Source organism: Jaculus jaculus, chromosome 5 (genome assembly GCF_020740685.1).
Source record: "Jaculus jaculus isolate mJacJac1 chromosome 5, mJacJac1.mat.Y.cur, whole genome shotgun sequence".
Classification (NCBI taxonomy): domain Eukaryota; kingdom Metazoa; phylum Chordata; class Mammalia; order Rodentia; family Dipodidae; genus Jaculus; species Jaculus jaculus.
In genome coordinates this window covers 161,256,470-161,274,327 of record NC_059106.1, presented here as the reverse complement: position 1 = coordinate 161,274,327, position 17,858 = coordinate 161,256,470, and the positions used below count along the sequence as shown (strand labels likewise).

The 17,858-nt window shown below is 46.1% G+C and overlaps 1 protein-coding gene across 5 annotated transcripts in view; it reads left to right on the top strand.

The window, feature by feature from the left end:
* The window catches only part of Hlcs (holocarboxylase synthetase), a 217,878-nt gene that overhangs the window by 30,517 nt on the left and 169,503 nt on the right, over positions 1–17,858 (top strand). For 4 of the 5 annotated variants that reach the window (XM_045150864.1, XM_045150865.1, XM_045150863.1 and 1 more), the window contains 2 exons: positions 109–1,112; positions 10,811–10,993. In XM_045150864.1, the coding sequence (XP_045006799.1) occupies positions 109–1,112; positions 10,811–10,993 (1,187 nt within the window). The remainder of the gene's footprint in view (positions 1–108; positions 1,113–10,810; positions 10,994–17,858) is intronic. The other variant, XM_045150867.1, reaches the window with a different exon arrangement.

Below are 17,858 nucleotides of genomic sequence, written 5' to 3'. Positions count from 1 at the left end.
CAGGCTTTACAGGCAAGCACCTTTAATCACTGGGCCATCTTCCCAGCAGGTGAGGGTCTTGAGCTGACTGAAGTGTTGACTAATGACCTCCTCCCGTCTGTGTTCCAGCAGTCCACTTAAAGGACTCCACTTGGAAGGAGCTCGAGGACCAGGCCTCCCACAAACACGTCCCAGCCCCGCAGCCGGGCCTCAGACCTTTCCTCGAGACCGAGACTGTGCAGGAGGTCACGGAGCCCGCTTTCAGAGGTGACCCGACGGCTCTTGGCGAGGACTCTCACCAGAGGCGAGGCAGTGCCTCTGGGAGTGAGCCTGCTGCGGATGGCGAGCAGGGAGGGGCCCCTGGAGAGCATTGCCACCTCCACCTGTTCAGTTGCCACGAGTGTCTGCAGCTTGAAAACAGCACCATTGAGTCAGTGAAGTTTGCATCTGCAGAGAACATTCCAGACCTACCCTATGATCAGAGCAGCAGTTTGGAGGGTGTTGCGGACGAGAGAGAAGGGGCAGAGAACATTCCAGATCTTCCCTATGATCAGAGCAGCAGTTTGGAGGGCGTTGCGGACGAGAGAGAAGGGAGAAGAGTGAATGTGGCAGGAAAGGCACCCAACATCTTGCTGTACGTGGGCTCCGGTTCCCAGGAGGCCCTGGGCCGGCTCCAGCAGGTGCAGTCTGTTCTGGCTGACTGCGTGGACACGGACAGCTACCTCCTCTACCACCTGCTGGAGGACAGCGCTCTCAGGGACCCGTGGCCAGACAACTGTCTACTGTTGGTCATTGCCACTGGCGAGCCCATCCTGGAAGACCTGTCCCAGAAGTTCATGGCCTATCTTTCTCAGGGAGGGAAGGTGCTGAGCCTGTCTTCCCCCTTCACGGTGGATGGCTTTCAGGTGACGAGCAAGGCTGAGCTGCAGGAGACCGTCCAGAGCTTGGTTTTCTCCAAGGCTGACGGGAGCGAGGTGAGGCTCAGCGTGCTGAGCAGCGGCTGCGTGTATGAGGGCTCCAGTGGACAGCCTGGCCCTGGCAGGCTCCAGGGCCACCTTGAGAACGAGGACAAGGACAAGATGATCGTGCAAGTGCCTTACGGAACCCGTGGAGGAGAAGCCATTCTCTGCCAGGTACCGGGGGGTGGGGTGCTGGCATCTTGAGTATCTTCGGGAGGGAACATACTCTTACGCCTGCCTATCCAGCGTTTGTGTGCCTTGGAGGATCTCACTCTTGCTGGAAGTTTCTGCCGGTGGCCAGTGCAAGGCTTAGTTCGGGGCTTTTGTGAGTAGCCTGATTAACCAAGGACTAAGGAACCAGGCAAGAGGCATGAAGTTTAACTAAGCTTGCAGTTTAACCAAGGATTAGCCAGAAAATTCCTTCTTGTTTTGATCTTCACTGGTAACAATCTTTCTAAAATATGCTAATCTACTTTCTCCCCTCAAGGCACTGTTAACATAATCAAACTTTTATTCATAAGATATTCATACTGTAATCAAGTATAAAGTTGAAAGACAGTAATTCCAAATGTCAGTGACCATCACCTTAACATAATACACTCAATTACAAAGGCATTTTGTCTTGAAGACATCTTCAATTCCTGTTTTAGGATTTGTTATATTGAAATGCTAAGCAAACCTCCAGTAAGACAGAATCAAAGTTATTTAGGCTTATGGGATATTTCTTTCTTTCTTTTTTTGGTTTTTCAAAATAAGGTCTTTCTTTAGCCCAGGCTGACCTGGAATTCATTATGTAGTCTCAGGCTGGCCTCGAACTCACAGTGATTGTACCTACCTCAGTCTCCTGAGTGGCCTGGCTTATGGGACATTTCTACATGCGCGAGGAACAGTTAAAAAAAAAAAAAAAGGAGGAAAGGAAGATGCTAATTTTCTTACCATGTTGGAGGCCTCTGCTGTTCTGTTCCTCCCCTGAGGGGGAGCCTCACTCTAGCCCAGGCTGAACTGGGACTCCCCCTGTGACCCCACACTGGTCTGGAACTTAAGCCGATACTCTCAACTCAGCCTCCCAAGGGCTGGGTCTAAAGACATGTGCCACCGTGCCCTGTTATTTGACTTCTTAAAATTTATCTTTTTTTTTTTTTTGGCTGACCTCGAGCTCACCAACTCTGTAGCTGAGGATGAGCTGGAGCATGTGATGGTTTTGATTCCACCGCCCACGTGCTGTCAGAAATGTGGCTCACCATGCCGGGCCGCTTCTGGTTTTTTTCTCCCCCCTTTAGCTTTTTCCCTGCTTGAGTAAACAGGCCCAGACAGACTCTTTCATCATTTCTCACTTTTTAAATACTGAATGCCTCAGGGCCAAAGTTGTTGTTAGTGTCACGTGATTATTCCGTGTGCACCTCAGAGATTTCAGGATCTGAGAGAGAAACTGAGAAGACTGGGGTATTTTACCCAGAAGTTTTTCCAAAGTATGGTGTTTTATTTTATCGTGGGCATGTTTTTTACTGAGTAGAGAGTGATTTTCTTCAGTTTTGTTAGGTTTTGTTTGGTGTGTCATTTTGCCTGTCTCTTCCTAGCCCTCCTTGAAGTTCAAGCCCCTTGGTTTTCGTTCCCCCTGGGGGCTGTGGGTCCTTCCTCTGCTCGTTCCTCGCCCGCTCACTGATGCCCAGGCAGGCAGAGATGGAACATTCTGAAATCTGGACGGTGGGGCTGATGCACGGGCACGGCGACGCAGGTTTCCTGTAGGGCTGCGGACCACATGGCTAGCTTCTGGAGGCCTCCTCAGTGCTCCTCTTATCTTTTTCTCTGCCAACACGGTCACTATAGTAACCGTGCATTCTCAGAAAATCCATGTTAAAAACCCAACTTCCTCGAGCCATATTTCAGTTTTGAAGAGTGACTTTTTTTTTTTTTTTGTAACCACCCCTGCGTGCAGACTAGAAAATTGATTCGGCACCATTGGTGATATGTTTCTCTGAGTTCCATGGCAAATCTGCTTTGCTGCACCGTTTAAATTGACCCCAATATGATCATAAAATTTGATACTGCAGTGCATTGCCCTAAGAGGGAAAGAAAAGGCCAGAGGATGCAGGTTCACAAATCAGATTCAGAGGATTAGGGTGTCATTTCTGATTTCCAGTGACTTCCACTCTTCTGTGTGGTGGGGTCATTGCCTTCTCCTCGGGCCTGGGTGACGGTGCTACCTCACTGGGATCAACCAATAAATATTATTACAGGCTGGTTAGTTTCCTCTTTGTCTGCTCAATTTCATAGTCTTCATCTTTGTAATAAATCTAGTAATGATGTAACCCTATACAAGGAGGCCAAGTACTTCAAGGGTAGAACACAGCTGCATGTTCGGCAGGGCACCTTGGCCCCGTAAGCTGTGTGCTTGGTGCCTTTCACCCATCACAATGAAGAAAAAGGGAACATTGAAAGGCCGAGAGTTAATGATGATATTTGATTACCAGATAGACCAACAGTTTGGTATGAAGTTGTCCAAATGAAACTCTAAAATGGATTTGAAAAGATGTTACTCGAGGGCTGGAGAGATGGCTTAGCGGTTAAGCACTTGCCTGTGAAGCCTAAGGACCCCGGTTCGAGGCTTGATTCTCCAGGACCCACATAAGCCAGGTGCACAAGGGGGCGCATGCATCTGGAGTTTGTTTGTAGTGGCTGGAGGTCCTGGTGCACCCATTCTCTCTCTCTCTTTTCTCTCTGCCTCTTTCTCTGTCTGTTGTTCTCAAATAAATAAAAGGTGTCGCTTGAGTATTTAGTTTAGCTTGTGGCAGAAGTGGTTCTGCTTGTCTAGCAGAGTTTCTTAGCTCTGGTTCTATTGATGATTTGGGCCATAGTGAGGTCCTGTACCTCACAGGATGTTTCCTGGCTCCCGGTCTCTATCCACTGGATGTCAGTGATAAACCTCCTCCCTACTTGTTGCTAGAGGTGTTTTTACTTCCTGCTTTCAGTTTAGTCAAAAAGCTGCGTCAGGGGCTGGAGAGATGGCTTAGAGGTTTAGGTGCTTGCCTGCGAAGCCTAGTGAACCGGGTTTGAACCCTCAGGACCCACGTAAGCCGGATGCACAAGGTGGCGCATGTGTCTCGAGTTCGTTTGCACTGGCTGGAAACTCTGGCATGCCCATTCTCTCTCTAATAAGCAAATAAATAAAATTTAAAAAGCTATGTGTTTAGAAGAAGCCAGGTTACAGAGGTGGACCTGTCACTGTGACAACCACATGATGAGTGAGGATGACATTTGTTTCTGGAACCTCAGAGGTGTAGAAGTGCAAATATACAGGCACACCCTTGGGGGTGTTCTATCTTTTATTAATTGAGAGGGCAGACCCCACATCTTTGATTGATTGTTTGATCAACTAACTGATTATGGAGCCCAAGGCCTTACATATGCTAGGCAAATACCCTGTGACTGAACTCCACCCACAACCTCAGCACCCAGATTTTTGTTTTTATTTTTATTTATTTGAGAGCGACAGAGAGAGAAAGAGGCAGATAGGTAGAGAGAGAATGGGCACGCCAGGACCTCCAGCCACTACAAATGAACTCCAGATGCATGTGCCACCTTGTGCATCTGGCTTATGTGGGTCCTGGGGAATTGAGCCTCGAACTAAGGTCCTTACGCTTCACAGGCAAGTGCTTAACCACTAAGCTATCTCTCCAGCCCAGCACCCAGATTTTGAAACTGTAAGAAATTAAGTAAGAGCATTTTCCCAACTTCATTGATGGTCTCCTTGGGCTTAGAGGCCTTTTGTGGCTTGATGACTAGTTTCCCCTCCTCCTTAGCATCTTTCTCATGTGACAACCAGGTCTGTAGATTTCACTGCATGTGCTTCTTTTTTATTTTTTAATTTTCTTAAATTTTTATTTGCTTATTTGAGAGAGAGAGAGAGAGAGAGAGAGAGAGAGAGGAGGAAAGAATGAGGAGAGGAGAGAATGGGGTATGCCAGGGCCTCTAGCTGTTGTAAGTTAACTCCAGACATGCCACGTTATGCTTCTGGCTTACGTGGGTCCTGAGAAATCAAACCTGGGTCCTTTGGCTTTGTAGGCAAGTGCCTTAATGGCTAAGCCATCTCTCTAGCCCTGAGTGTACTTTTATTTCCTCCCCATGGTAGAGTCTCATTCTAGCTTAGGCTGACTTGGAATTCACTATGTAGTCTCAGGGTGGCCTTGGACTCACTGTGATCCATCTACCTCTGCCTCTTGAGTGCTGGGATTAAAGGTGTGCGCCACCATGCCCGTTTCCTGAGTGCACTTCTTGAATGTTGTTTGTATGCGCACCATCTAGTGGGACCATGTACCTGCAGTTATATGCTTTTTTCTCTCATTTAAGCTCTGGTGGTGCAGCAGACAGCTTTAAGTTCGCTGAGATGAACTTCCAGATCAGGCTCAATTATGGAGGAAGGGATTTATTGAAGCTTACAGATCCAGGGGAAGTTTCACAATGGCAGAAGAAGCTGGCCTGCCTTCACAGGTCCAAGGAGAGAGAGAGAGAGCGAGCCAAAAGCCACACAGCACAGCATACTTCCGGAACTCCAGCAAGACACACTTTGCCTATCTTTAGATTGGAATCTCAAACCCATCCCCATACTTTATGGCTGGACCCTAAGATCCACCCAGTGACAATGCCTCCAGCCAGGTAGCTGCAGATCCAAACTACAAGCTAATAAAACACTGAATATATTGGGGGCCATCTATTCAAACTGCCACTGGTGGGAACAGAACTTTGCTCAGATTATTTGTGTCACCTCTAAAGGTGACTCCAAGGGGTCCATGTGTTCACATGGATGAAGTGGGACCCTCTGCTGGGCTATCTGTCCACCCAGTTCTGACCCTTGAGAGCAGCGACCCGCACCTAAAGGAGACGGATCCAATGTGGAACCCTTAGGGGCTTCCCTCTGTGCCTCTTCCCTCTCTGAGGCTCTCTGGGCCACAGACTACCTGCTGCCCCCGACTGCTGTGCAGCTGTAATTGGAGACCACGTTGCAGTGTTCCTCCAGCCCGTTCGCATTGGCCTCAGAGTTTACCATTTGAGCTGAGAAGATGGCTCAGGGAGTAAAGCTCTTCCTGCACAAGTGTGAAGACCTGAGCTTGGAACCCCAGACACCTGTTTAAAAGCTGGGTGTAGTAACGTGCATCTGTAACCGCGGTGTCCCTGCAGAGAGCCGACAGGTGAATCCCCCAGAGTTTCTAGGCTAGCTAGCCTGGGATGTGCCACAGTGGACAAGACAAGGTGAAAGGTGAGGACTGACACGTGAGGTTATCTTCTGACCACCACGTGTGTCCTGTGGTACACACATGTCTGTATTCACACACATATCATACAAATACATACACATATGCACACAAAGATTTATTTATTTATTTTTTTTTGAAGTTATTCAAAAACTTTATTCTTTATTATTTTTTTAAGTGTGTGTGTGGGGGGCTCCTGTGCCATGATGAACATGTGGAGGTTACAGGACAACTTCTAGGTGGCTGTGCTCCACCTTTTTTGAGTCAGAGTCTCTCGCCATTGCAAAGGAACTCAGACTAGCTGGCGCACAAGTCTTGGATTCTCCTGGCTCTGCCTCCCATTGTCAATGGGACATTGCGATCAAAGATGAATGTGCCCGATGCATGGTGGTACATGCCTTTAATCTCAGCACTTGGGAGTAAGAGGTAAGGTAGACAGCTGTGAGTTCAAGGCCACCCTGAGAGTACATAGTGAATTCCAGGTCAGGTCAGCCTGGGCTAGAACAAGACCCTACCTTGAAAAGCAAAAAACAAAAAACAAAAATCAAAAAAGTGAATGTGCCATTTTGCATTTGCCTTTATGTGGGTGGTTGGGAATTGAACCCAGGCTGCCAGGTTTTTGCAAACAAACACCTTTAACCAGTGAGTCACCTCCCCAGCTCATGAAGTTTTTTTTTTTTTTAATTTTAATTTTATTTATTTATTAGAGTCAGAGAGAGAGAACAAACGCAAGAGCAAGTGAGCAAGCAAGTGAGAGAGAGGGAATGGGTGCACCAGGGACTCCAGCCACTGCAAATAAACTCCAGACACATGTGCCACCATGTGCATCTGGCTTACGAGGTACCTGGAGAATCAAACCTGGGTCCTTAGGCTTTGTAGACGAGTGCACCTAAACCACTAAGCCATCTCTCCAGCCCATTTTTTAAAAATTTTTTTTTTTTTTTAAATTTGTTTACAGAGAGAGAAGAAAAAAGAGAGAAGGGCAGATAGACAGAGAGAGAATGGGTGCACCAGGGCCTTCAGCCAGTGAAAATGAACTCCAGACATGTAGGACATACAGAAAGGGAAAGGAAGTGGACTTCTCCGGTCTACTGCAGGGAACATAATCCCATGCTCACTGTGAAATCAGTCACAGCATTTGTGGGGATGGTTAGTGAATGTCTGAGAGTGGTCAGCTCACCATAGGGAGGTATGCAAGATTTCTGAGACATCTGAATTTGGTCCAAAGACATTCTATTGTTTTGGTTGGTTCATGTTCTGTTGTTAGTAGCTCAACTCCACAGGCTGAGTGAGTTTTAAGTAAAAAAAAAAAAAAAAAAAGAGGTTTATCTGGGTTTCCATTGTGCAGGTTTAGATGGAGAGGCTGCATGTGGTGACTACCTTCTTTGTGGAGTTCCTGGGCAGCACAGGCCAGAGACAATGCATCTGTGTGGCCTTGACTTTAGGTAGGGTCTCACTCTAGCCCAGGATGACCTGGAACTCATCTGTAGTCCCAAGATGGCCTTCAACTCACTGCTGGGATTAAAGGCATACATGAACACTTCTGGCACTTCTTTCTCTCTTTTTTTTCTCCCAATTACTCATTTTTTTTTTCAATTTTTTTTAAATTTATTTGAGAGCGACAGACACAGAGAGAAAGACAGATAGAGGGAGAAAGAGAGAATGGGCGCGCCAGGGCTTCCAGCCTCTGCAAACGAACTCCAGATACGTGCGCCCCCTTGTGCATCTGGCTAACGTGGGACCTGGGGAACCGAGCCTCGAACCGGGGTCCTTAGGCTTCACAGGCAAGCGCTTAACCGCTAAGCCATCTCTCCAGCCCTTTTTTCAAATTTTTATTAACAACTTTCATGATTATAAAAAATATCCTATGGTAATGCCCTCCCTCCACCCACTTTCCCCTTTGAAACTCCATTCTCCATTATATCCCCTCCCCATCTCCATCAGTCTCTTTTATTTTGATGTCATGATCTTTTCCTCCTTTTATGATGGTCTTGTGTAGATAGTGTCAGACACTGTGAGGTCATGGATATCCAGGCCATTTTGTGTCTAGGAGGAGCACATTGTAAGGAGTCCTACCCTTCTTTTGGCTCTTACATTCTTTCCACCACCTCTTCTGCATTAGACCCTGAGCCTTGGAAGGTGTAATAGAGATATTATGGTACTGAGCACTCCAGTCACTTCTTTCCAGCACCATGATGCCTTCTGAGTCATCTCAAGGTCACTGCCATAGTAGTCCAAGAGCAGTTGCAGGCCCGAGAATCACCGAACCTGGTAGTTGCTCAGTCCACGTGGCCAGATGCCTCAGCAGTCCCGACCCGGCACTGCAGATGGTGCCGGAAAGCCTGGAGGCTTCCTGAGGAGCCGCTGGGTTTCGATCCACGCGGGTCTTCAGTTGATGTTGGTCTTTAGTCCGTACTGGTCTTCAATCCACGCTAGAAGGTAGGGAGCAGCTCCGGCAGCCAAGTGGAAGGAAGGAAGGAAAAGCCAAAGATTTATTTTTAAAAGTTTTACAATTGGCCAGGCTTGGTGATGCACACCTTTAATCCCAGCACTCAGGAGGATCACCGTGAGTTCAAAGCCACTCTGAGACTACATTAGTGAATTCCAGGTCAGCCTGGGCAAGAGCGAGACCCTAAGGGTGTTAGGGGGAAGAAGGTTAACATTTGCATCATGTAGGCATTGCCTTTGAATGTTATAATTGGCCTGGTCATGGTTTGGCTAGGAGTTGAGCAATCTAGCCTTGCCAGAAGGCTGACAGCATAGCTTTTATATTTTCCATGTGCAGGTTGGTGGCTCTGCAGACAATAGGCAGAATCAAAGTAAAACAAATCAAGCTTGGGCACTATACTGGCACCTGCAGGTGCCAACACCCAGTGAAAAACTTGCTCTCAGGGTAGTTGGGAGTTCCAGTATGGTCCTTCACCCAGACAGAGACGTGAGTTGACAGAGCTGTTTCATATGACCCACATTTATCTTCTTGCAGACCTTAAGTCATTCTTTAGCACCTGGGCTAAATACAGGAAGTTCTAAATCTTAAAATTCACTCAGGTGCAGGGAAGGTGTCAGGAAAGCCTTTGTGGTGTGCAGGAAGTCCCACCCTATCCACCTGAAGTCCTGCAAGCACTTTAAGTGATGGACACAGCCAGACGTGGTGGCGCACGCCTTTAATCCTTGCACTCGGGAGGCAGAGGTAGGAGGATTGCCTTGAGTTCGAGATCACCCCGAGACTACATAGTGAATTCCAGGTCAGCCTGGGCTAGAACAGGACCCTACCTTGAAAAACCAAAAAGTTTAAAAAAAAAAAAAAAAGGTGAATACATTTCTCTTTCCAGGCATTGTTTCCTACTTCTGACTGCAAGGTAGAATGGAAGTTTCTATCATAACCCACTGCACCTCCCTGAATCCCATGGCAAGGCCTGATGGGCCATCAGCATAACGGTTTCAAAATGTTCTGGTCCAGGTCAAGTGACTTACCCAGGGTCCTACTGCTGACTGATGGTAAAGTCATGACTTGGGAAGAATTTGGTACCCATCCTGGGTAGGTTCCTGACCTTTGACCCTGACAGCCAGGATTTTAATAGGCCAATTTTAATCTTCATCTCCTCCTGGGATAGGACCTCATGTAGCTCAGACTGGCCTCAAACTTGTGGTATAGCCTTGACCTCCTGCCTGTACCTCCTAAGCATGTGGGAGTTTATGCCAAACTGCACATGGATTTCAGGGCTTTGTGCCTGCTAAGCAGGTACTGTATCCAGCCACATCCTGGCACTTTCCTTCTTTCTTTCTTTTTTTTCCTGGCCACTATTTTCCAGATAGGTTCAGAGTCTTAAGGAGAAGAATTCATGTTTTATTTGATTTTATTTTTAAAAAATATTTCTTTATTTATGAGAGAGAAAGAGACAGATAGAGAGAAAGAGAGAATGGACACACCAGGGTCTCTGGCCACTGCATACGAACTCCAGACACATGTCCCTTATGTATCTGGCTTATGTGGGTCCTGGGGAATTGAACCAGGGTCCTTAGGCTTTGCAGGCAAAATGCTATAACCACTAAGCCATTTCCCCAGTCCTCTTATTTTATTTTTAAAATTAATTTATTTGCAAGTAGGTGCTGGGGGATCAGGGTCTAGTGCCACAGCGAATGAAATCAAGATGCATGTGCCACTTTGTGCATCTGGCTTTCTGTGGTGGGTACTGGGGAATTGAACCTCTGAGCTTTCTCCAAAGTTTTTTTTTTTTTTTGAGGCAGGTTCTCACTCTAGCCCAGGCTGACCTGGAATTTACTCGGTAGTCTCATGGTGGCCTCAATCTCAGTGATCCTCCTACCTCAGTCTCCCAAGTGCTAGGACTAAAGGTGTGTACCACCACGCCTGGCCTTCATGTTGTTGTTTTTTTTCCGAGGTGGGGTCTCACTCTAGCCCAGGCTGACCTGGAATTCACTATGGAGTCTCAGGGTGGCCTTGAACTTAAGGGAATCCTCCTACCTCTGCCTCCCGAGTGCTGGGATTAAAAGCACGCGCCACCACGCCCATCTACGTTTAAGTTTTAATCAAACTGAATAGAGCAACTGTTTCTCTGAGTGACTATAAGTGGCTGACTCGCCGAGTGATATCTTTCTCCTCAGGTACACTTGGAGCTCCCTCCCAGCTCCTCCACAGTGCAGACTCAAGAAGACTTTAATTTGCTCAAATCAAGCAATATGAGAAGATACGAAGTCCTCAAGGAGATCCTGACTACCCTTGGCTTAAGCTGTGACTCACGACAACTTCCTGCCTTAACCCCTCTCCATTTATTGTCAGCCGCCGAGGTGAGTTTGTGGGCTCAGCTGGGAAGCCTGTCCCTAGGGATAGTTTCTTCTCAAAATTGTGACCCGTTTCCTTAGCTCTTCCGTTTTGGTTGGGTTCAATCTTGGTTTCTATTTTCATTTTCTATTATTTCTGTTTTGACTTCAGGTTTGGAGACCATCTTAACAATGTTTAAGTATCATTCTTTATGATTATTGTTATTGTTTTTGGTGTTTGTCATGTAAGAAGGAAGGAAGGGCTGTGAGTTAGGAGGTTCAAGTTGTAGCCCTATTTTACAGGGAAGAGAAGCTATGTTTATGTATCCTGAGTGCATCCATACTCTTCCATGCTATGGTTAGCAACTGTGGACTCAACCAACTGGTGATATTTGAGAAATTTGAGATATTTGAGAAAAACATGATGCCTGCACTGCACATAGACTGTTCCCTTGTCACCATTCCCTGAAAAACACAGCATCATCACTACTTACATGGTGTTTATATTGCATTTTATTGGGTACTGCAGGGGACCTAGAGATGATAGGGGAATATAAGAGGGTGTGTGAGGTTATATGCAAACACTGTGGCGTTTGATATGAAGGACTTCAATCTGTGGAGTGAGTCCCGCAACCTGTTCACTCTGAATACTGAAGGATGACTGTTTTTGAAACTGCAGTCATTTGGGATCAAAACCAATTTTTTTTACTGACATCCTCTGTACATATAGACAGTATACCATGATCATAATCCCCTCCCACCATGCTCCTTTTCTGCCTCCCAGTTCCTCCCTCCATTGAATCCCTTCTTTTCAACTAGTCTCTTTTATTTTGATGTCATCATTTTTCCTCCTATTATGTAGGTCTTGTGTAGGTAGCGTCAGCCACTGTGAGATGATGAATACCATGGCCACTTTGTGTCTGGAAGACAGTATTGTAAGCACTCCCCTTTCTTTGGCCTTTACATTCTTTCTGCTACCTTTTCCACGGTGGTCCCTGAGCCTTGGAGCGTGTGATGGAGATGTCTCATTTAGTGCTGAACACTCCACTGTCATTGCTTCTCAGCACTGTGGTGTGTTTTGAGTCTCTCTAGTATTCACAGCCATCTGAAGAGAAGCTTCTGTAACCAAGAGTGAAAGTAGCATATGGACATAAGCATAAGTATTTAGAGGGCAGTTTGGTGCATTTATCTCGACAACAATAGTAGTTTCCCCTCTAGGGCTTATGACCTCCCTAGCCATAGGCTTTTGATTAGGTTTTCAGTACCAGGCCTCAAGTCCAATCAGAGGGCAGTTGCAAAACCACTTTTTTTTTTTTCTTTTTAGTGTTTCGAGGTAGGGTCTCATTCTAGCCCAGGCTGATCTGGAATTCACCATGGAGTCTCAGAGTGGCCTCGAACTCATGGCGATCCTCCTATACCTCTGCCTCTCAAGTGCTGGAATTAAAGGCGTGTGCCACCACGCCTGGCTTTGCAAAAACAGTTGTTTTGATAGGGACTTTCTTAGCAAATCTCTGGGTGGGAAAACCACAACTTCTGTACATTCGTGCTGATGCCTGCCATCTTGTGGCAAAAGGGCTCTAGATTTTAGTCCTGTCTGTCAGTTGTGTCTGAAAGAGCTGGAAATGTGTTCGGGAATTCTCTTGGCCTCATGTTTGCATTTGCCACCTGTCACGGGTGCCTGGCTTTGGGCAGGCAGCCAGGTTCTCCAGGTGTGTGTTCTTGCTAATCCCATCGTAGTGTCATACTGTCAATTTCTTATTCATTTTATTTTGTGTGGCTGATTCCATTGTCACCCCATAACAGGCAATTTTGTGAGTTCAGGGACGTGAACGTGTGGTTTTAGCAAAACCATAGTGGCCCGTGTGACTGTCCAAACCAAACTTAAGCTGCTTTCTCTTGCAAAGAGTGAAGCGCACCTTGTACGTCAGCGTGTGGAAAGGGGAGCTGTGCACTTTCGGGCCGGGCCTCATCCCCAGGCGAGCTTAGTTTGCTGAGGGGAGCAGAGGTTTGCAGTCCGGGTGCCATGTGCTCACTTGGGAAGACAGATGCAGATTTTTGGGGGAGTATGAGAATGTATCGAAATTGTGTGGATTATTTATTTATTTATTTGAGATAGAGTCTTGTTCTAGCCCAGGCTGACCTGGAATTCACTTTCTAGTCTCAGGGTAGCCTCAAACTCGCAGCAGTCCTCCTACTTCTGCCTCCCAAGTGCTGGGATTAAAGGTGTATGCCACCATGCCCAGTGATTAAAAAAAATAATTAATTAATTTATTTATTTATTTGAGAGAGAGGCAGATAGAAAGGATTCAATGAAAGGGGGATTGGGAAAAAAGGGAAGGTGGTGGGAAGGACTATGATCATGGTATATTGTTACATTTATGGAAGTTGTCAATAAAAAAAGTTTAAAAACACACACAAATGAGTTCGGACTATTAAGCCACGCACTGTGGCTCCCATCTGCTACCCCAGCACTTGAGAAGCTGGGGCAAGAGGATTGCTGAAAGTTGAGGGCCAACCTGGGCTATAGCATTAGAACTTGTCTCAAAAAAAAAAAAAGTGCAGGGCTGGAGAGATGGCTTAGTGGTTAAGGCGCTTGCCTAAGAAGCCTAAGGACCCATGTTGGACTCTCCAGGTCCCACAGACATGCCACCATGGTGCCACTTGTCCCTTTGGCTTGGCTGGCCAGCTATAAAGCTTGCAGGGTTCACTGCTGGTTAAGACCATTGATTGATAACGTTTCTCCCCTAAAAGGCTGCATAGGTCTTTGCAGCATCCTGACAGCTAGTCAACAGGAAGGAGGCTGCAGACCAAGCATCACGACCCTTCAGCAGTAGGTCTTACTATCTAGTTTGGTGGGCAACCAAGAGCCTTTCCGTTTCCACTGTTGTTATTACCATTATTATTAATGGGTGGGGGAGAAGAGTGAGAGAGAGAAAATTGGTACGCTAGGGCTTCCAGCCACTGCAGATGAACTCTGAAAGTGTGTGCCACCATGTGCACACGTGTGACCTTGTGCGCTGGCATCACCTTGTGCGTCTTGCTTATATGGGGTCTGGAGAGTCGAACATGGGTCCTTAGGCTTCGCAGGCAAGCACCTTAACCACTAAGCCATCCCTCCAGCCCCAATTTTTGCACTGTTTTTGATGAATACTCTTGGGAGTTAATGATGTGACTTTTGTTTACACCATCATCTCAGGAATTCAAAGCTCAAGTTGTGTAGTCTTTTCATGTGTTCAATTAACAGTGAAAGGCATCACTATGTTATGTGACTTGTAAAAATGCCAAAATACAGTTCTCAGAGCTTCATGCTCTATCCAGAGCCCGCTGTGGACAGAGGCAGGAGGACCATGCAGGGAAAGGGCTACTAGATGGCTACTCCCCTAGGCCGCCTCCTTCTCCCCTTTCCTGCACGTGGAGGATCAAGACTGGAGAGGAGAGTAAGTGTGACTGCTCTAAGACTCCTAGCCCAGGAAGTCAGAGGCAAACTTTCCCTCCTGCTCTGATGCTGCTGGCCTTAGGGCTTAGACTTTTGGCCTCTTGGACAGAGAAATGGTGAAGAAAGAATGGCTATGAGTTATTTATTTTATTTTATTTTCTGTAAGTGATATCGGAACACTTGGCTTTGCTGGTACACTCCTCAGGAGGGATATACCTGAAGGACCTACACTGAGGCTTGATGTCATGTGAACTCTCCGGAGGAACATGATATTTTAGTGCCTATAGCTCTTTAAACTGTCCTGGGCAGCCAGCAGCTGTGGGAAGGTATCTTTTTCCCTATTGATGAATTGGTTAGGGGAATAGTTTGTCACCCATCACAAATCATGGGAATGAAATGCTTGCATAAGATTAAAATAAATATTTTTCTCTATATACACATACAAAAATAGTCCCCGCCAAGCCCCTGCTTACATAATAATTTTAGAAAAAGTAATTTTTGGAATTGCTTATACCTTGTTTCAGGTCCTGTGTTGATCTGCTGTGGTGTCCATTCAGTGGGCCACATTTTCCTCTTAATTGCTCATTTCTCACTGCATTCTCTTTCTATTTTGGGAGCTAAAAGAACTGACTGTGTGTATGTGTGTGCATGTGTGTGTTTGTGTACAGGAGTGTGTGTGAGAGAGGTTGTTTTGTATGTACTTACTACTCTCAACTACTCAGAAGATGCACGTCTGCAGTAGATGCCAATGTTAGAAGTCAGGGCTTTATATCAGATTTCCCTGGAAAACATGAATTTGAAAACAGAAACTCACAGGCTGAGATGACCTTTCTGGAGGCAGCCTGGTGATTCTTCTCACCCTTGTTCTGACGCCAAGGCTGAGTCATTTCTGAACACTTTGTGGCTCAATGTTTATAGATACAGACCAGAGACTGGGACTGTCTGGAGTTTGTTTGTAGCTGCTGGAGGCCCTGGTGTGCCCATTCTGTCTTTCTCTTTCTCTCTTAAAAACAAAAAACAAAAACAAAACTCTCTGCTGCTGTAACTTGAAGTTTCTACCACAAGGTGTCACTGCTGAGCTAGTCTGCTTAGTGTACATAACCGTAGAGCTATGTAGTTCAGAAATTCAATTTATTCTTTTTATAACAGTGTCACCTAGTATAATTTTGAAGTTTTCCATTATATTGGTGGCACTTTCTTTGGGGTCTGTAAAAATTATTTCAGCGTCATAGTTCATAACATTCTTTTTTTTTTCCATTTAACATTTATTTTGTACCAAAATCCTGTTATAGTATGAGACATGAAAGAACAAAATAAATACAGAAATTATCTAAATACTTTTACTGAACACCAGCTGTGTTTACTCAGTTTGCTACCTCGACACTGCTCTTTATAGCAAATACTACGGGAGATTTATGAAGTACATACGTGCCTCTATATTACTGTGATAGAAATGAGATGGTGTTCCAAGTAGGAAAAAGCTCGTACTCACAGAACAGGGGACCCTTGGTATTTTCCAGGGGTGTGTTCTGAGACCTCCACTGATCCAGAGTGCTCGGGCAAGCATCTGACTCCCACTGTAAACCCTGAGTGACAAGAACAGGAGGCAGCATTCTGCTGAAGTTCAGGCGCTGGTGGCCAGCCTGGGCGCCCTTTCTGGTCCAGGTCTTCACAGTGAATCCATCCTCTCAGGGGAGGATTGAGATTCTAGCCTCAGCAGAGTTCCAGTACACTGAAACCCACAAGCGCTTGCATATGACACGTTTATATCTGTAGGAACAGGACTGGAAGGGAATGTAGTATATATACAATATCTTTCTGGTTGTGGCTTAAAGATGATTTTTTTTTTTTTCTTTTTGATTTCTGAGGTAGGGTCTCACTCTGGCCCAGGCTGACCTGGAATTCACTGTGTAGTCTCAGAGTGGCTTCGAACTCACAGCGATCCTCCTACCTCTGCCTCCCGAGTGCTGGGTTTCAAGGTGTGTGCTACCATGCCCAGCTTTAAAGATGATTTTAACAATCTTTTAAGCCTTTCCCTGGGATGAGGAGGTGACTTAGCTGATAAAACTTGCGGCATGAGGGCCAGAGTTTAGCTCTCCAGCACCCATGTAAAAGCTGAGCAGGCGTGGCAATTGGCCTGTCCCTGTCATCCTGGCTCTCCAGAGGTGGAGTCAGGGCGTCCCCAGGACACGCTGGCTAGTATGGCTAGTCTGAAGGGTGAGCTCTGGGCTCAGTGAGAGGCCCTGCTCAGTAAATAAAGAGATGAGCAACAGACACCCAGTGCTAACCTCTGTCCTCCATATGCATGCTCCCACAAGGGTACTGACAGCTGCACATATGTTTACCCACATATGTGTGAATACACATGTACAGTCATGCACGTATACACACTCACACTATACACGCTCATACGTGCATACACACTCATTCACATACTCATGCACATATGCACACTCACACACTTGTACATTGCACATACACATGCAAAAAAGGAAAGCAAAAACTCCAGGGTACTCTGTAGTTTTCAAATTGTCATGGAATTATTATTTAAAAATACTTATTTAGTTATTTAAGAGAGAGAAATAAACGATGGTGGGGGGAGAGAGAGAGAGAGAGAGAGAGAGAGAATGGATACCCCAAGGGCCTCTAGCCATTGCAAATAAACTCTAGACACATGCACCATCTTGTGTATTTATTTGGCTTTATATGGGTACTGGAGAATTGAACCTGGGTCCTTTGGCTTTACCAGCAAGCGCCTTAACCATCTCTCCAGCCCCTGTCATGGAATTATTACTGTTTTTTTTTATTAAAAAATTTTTTCAAAGTAGGGTCTCACTGTATCCTAGGCTAGCCTTGAACTCACACTGATCCTCCTACCTCTGCCTCCCAAGTGCACGTTCAGCTGGAATTATTAAAAAACAGAATAGTCATTAGGATTTGGAAGCATCCCATATGTGGTTGAAACTTGAATGCTGAAAGTCACGAGGTCTGCAGGTGGTGACACTTGTTTAATGTTGTTAATGCTTGGTCCTCAGGCTTGTGCACCTTCATCTACGAGCCATCCCCGTCCCCAGAGAAAGGTTTAAAGGATTGTTAAAATACATATATCAAGCTGGGCGTGGTGGCACACGCCTTTAATCCCAACACTTGGGAGGAAGAGGTAGGAAGATTACTGTGAGTTCGAGGCCACCCTGAGACTACATAGTGAATTCCAGGTCAGCCTGAGCTAGAGTGAGACCCTACCTTGGAAAAACAAACAAACAAACAAACAAACAAACAAACACAAACAAACAAAAAAAAAACCCCCCAACAACTAAAGATCAAATTACATATATTAATTATTTAAGACTTAGCTTTGCTAGTCAGTCATTCGGCTCCTGTAGGTGGAGTGTCCCAGCCACAGCTGTGGGGTTCACGCTGAGCTGAGTAAGTGTGTGTACCTCAGTGGGTGCCTTC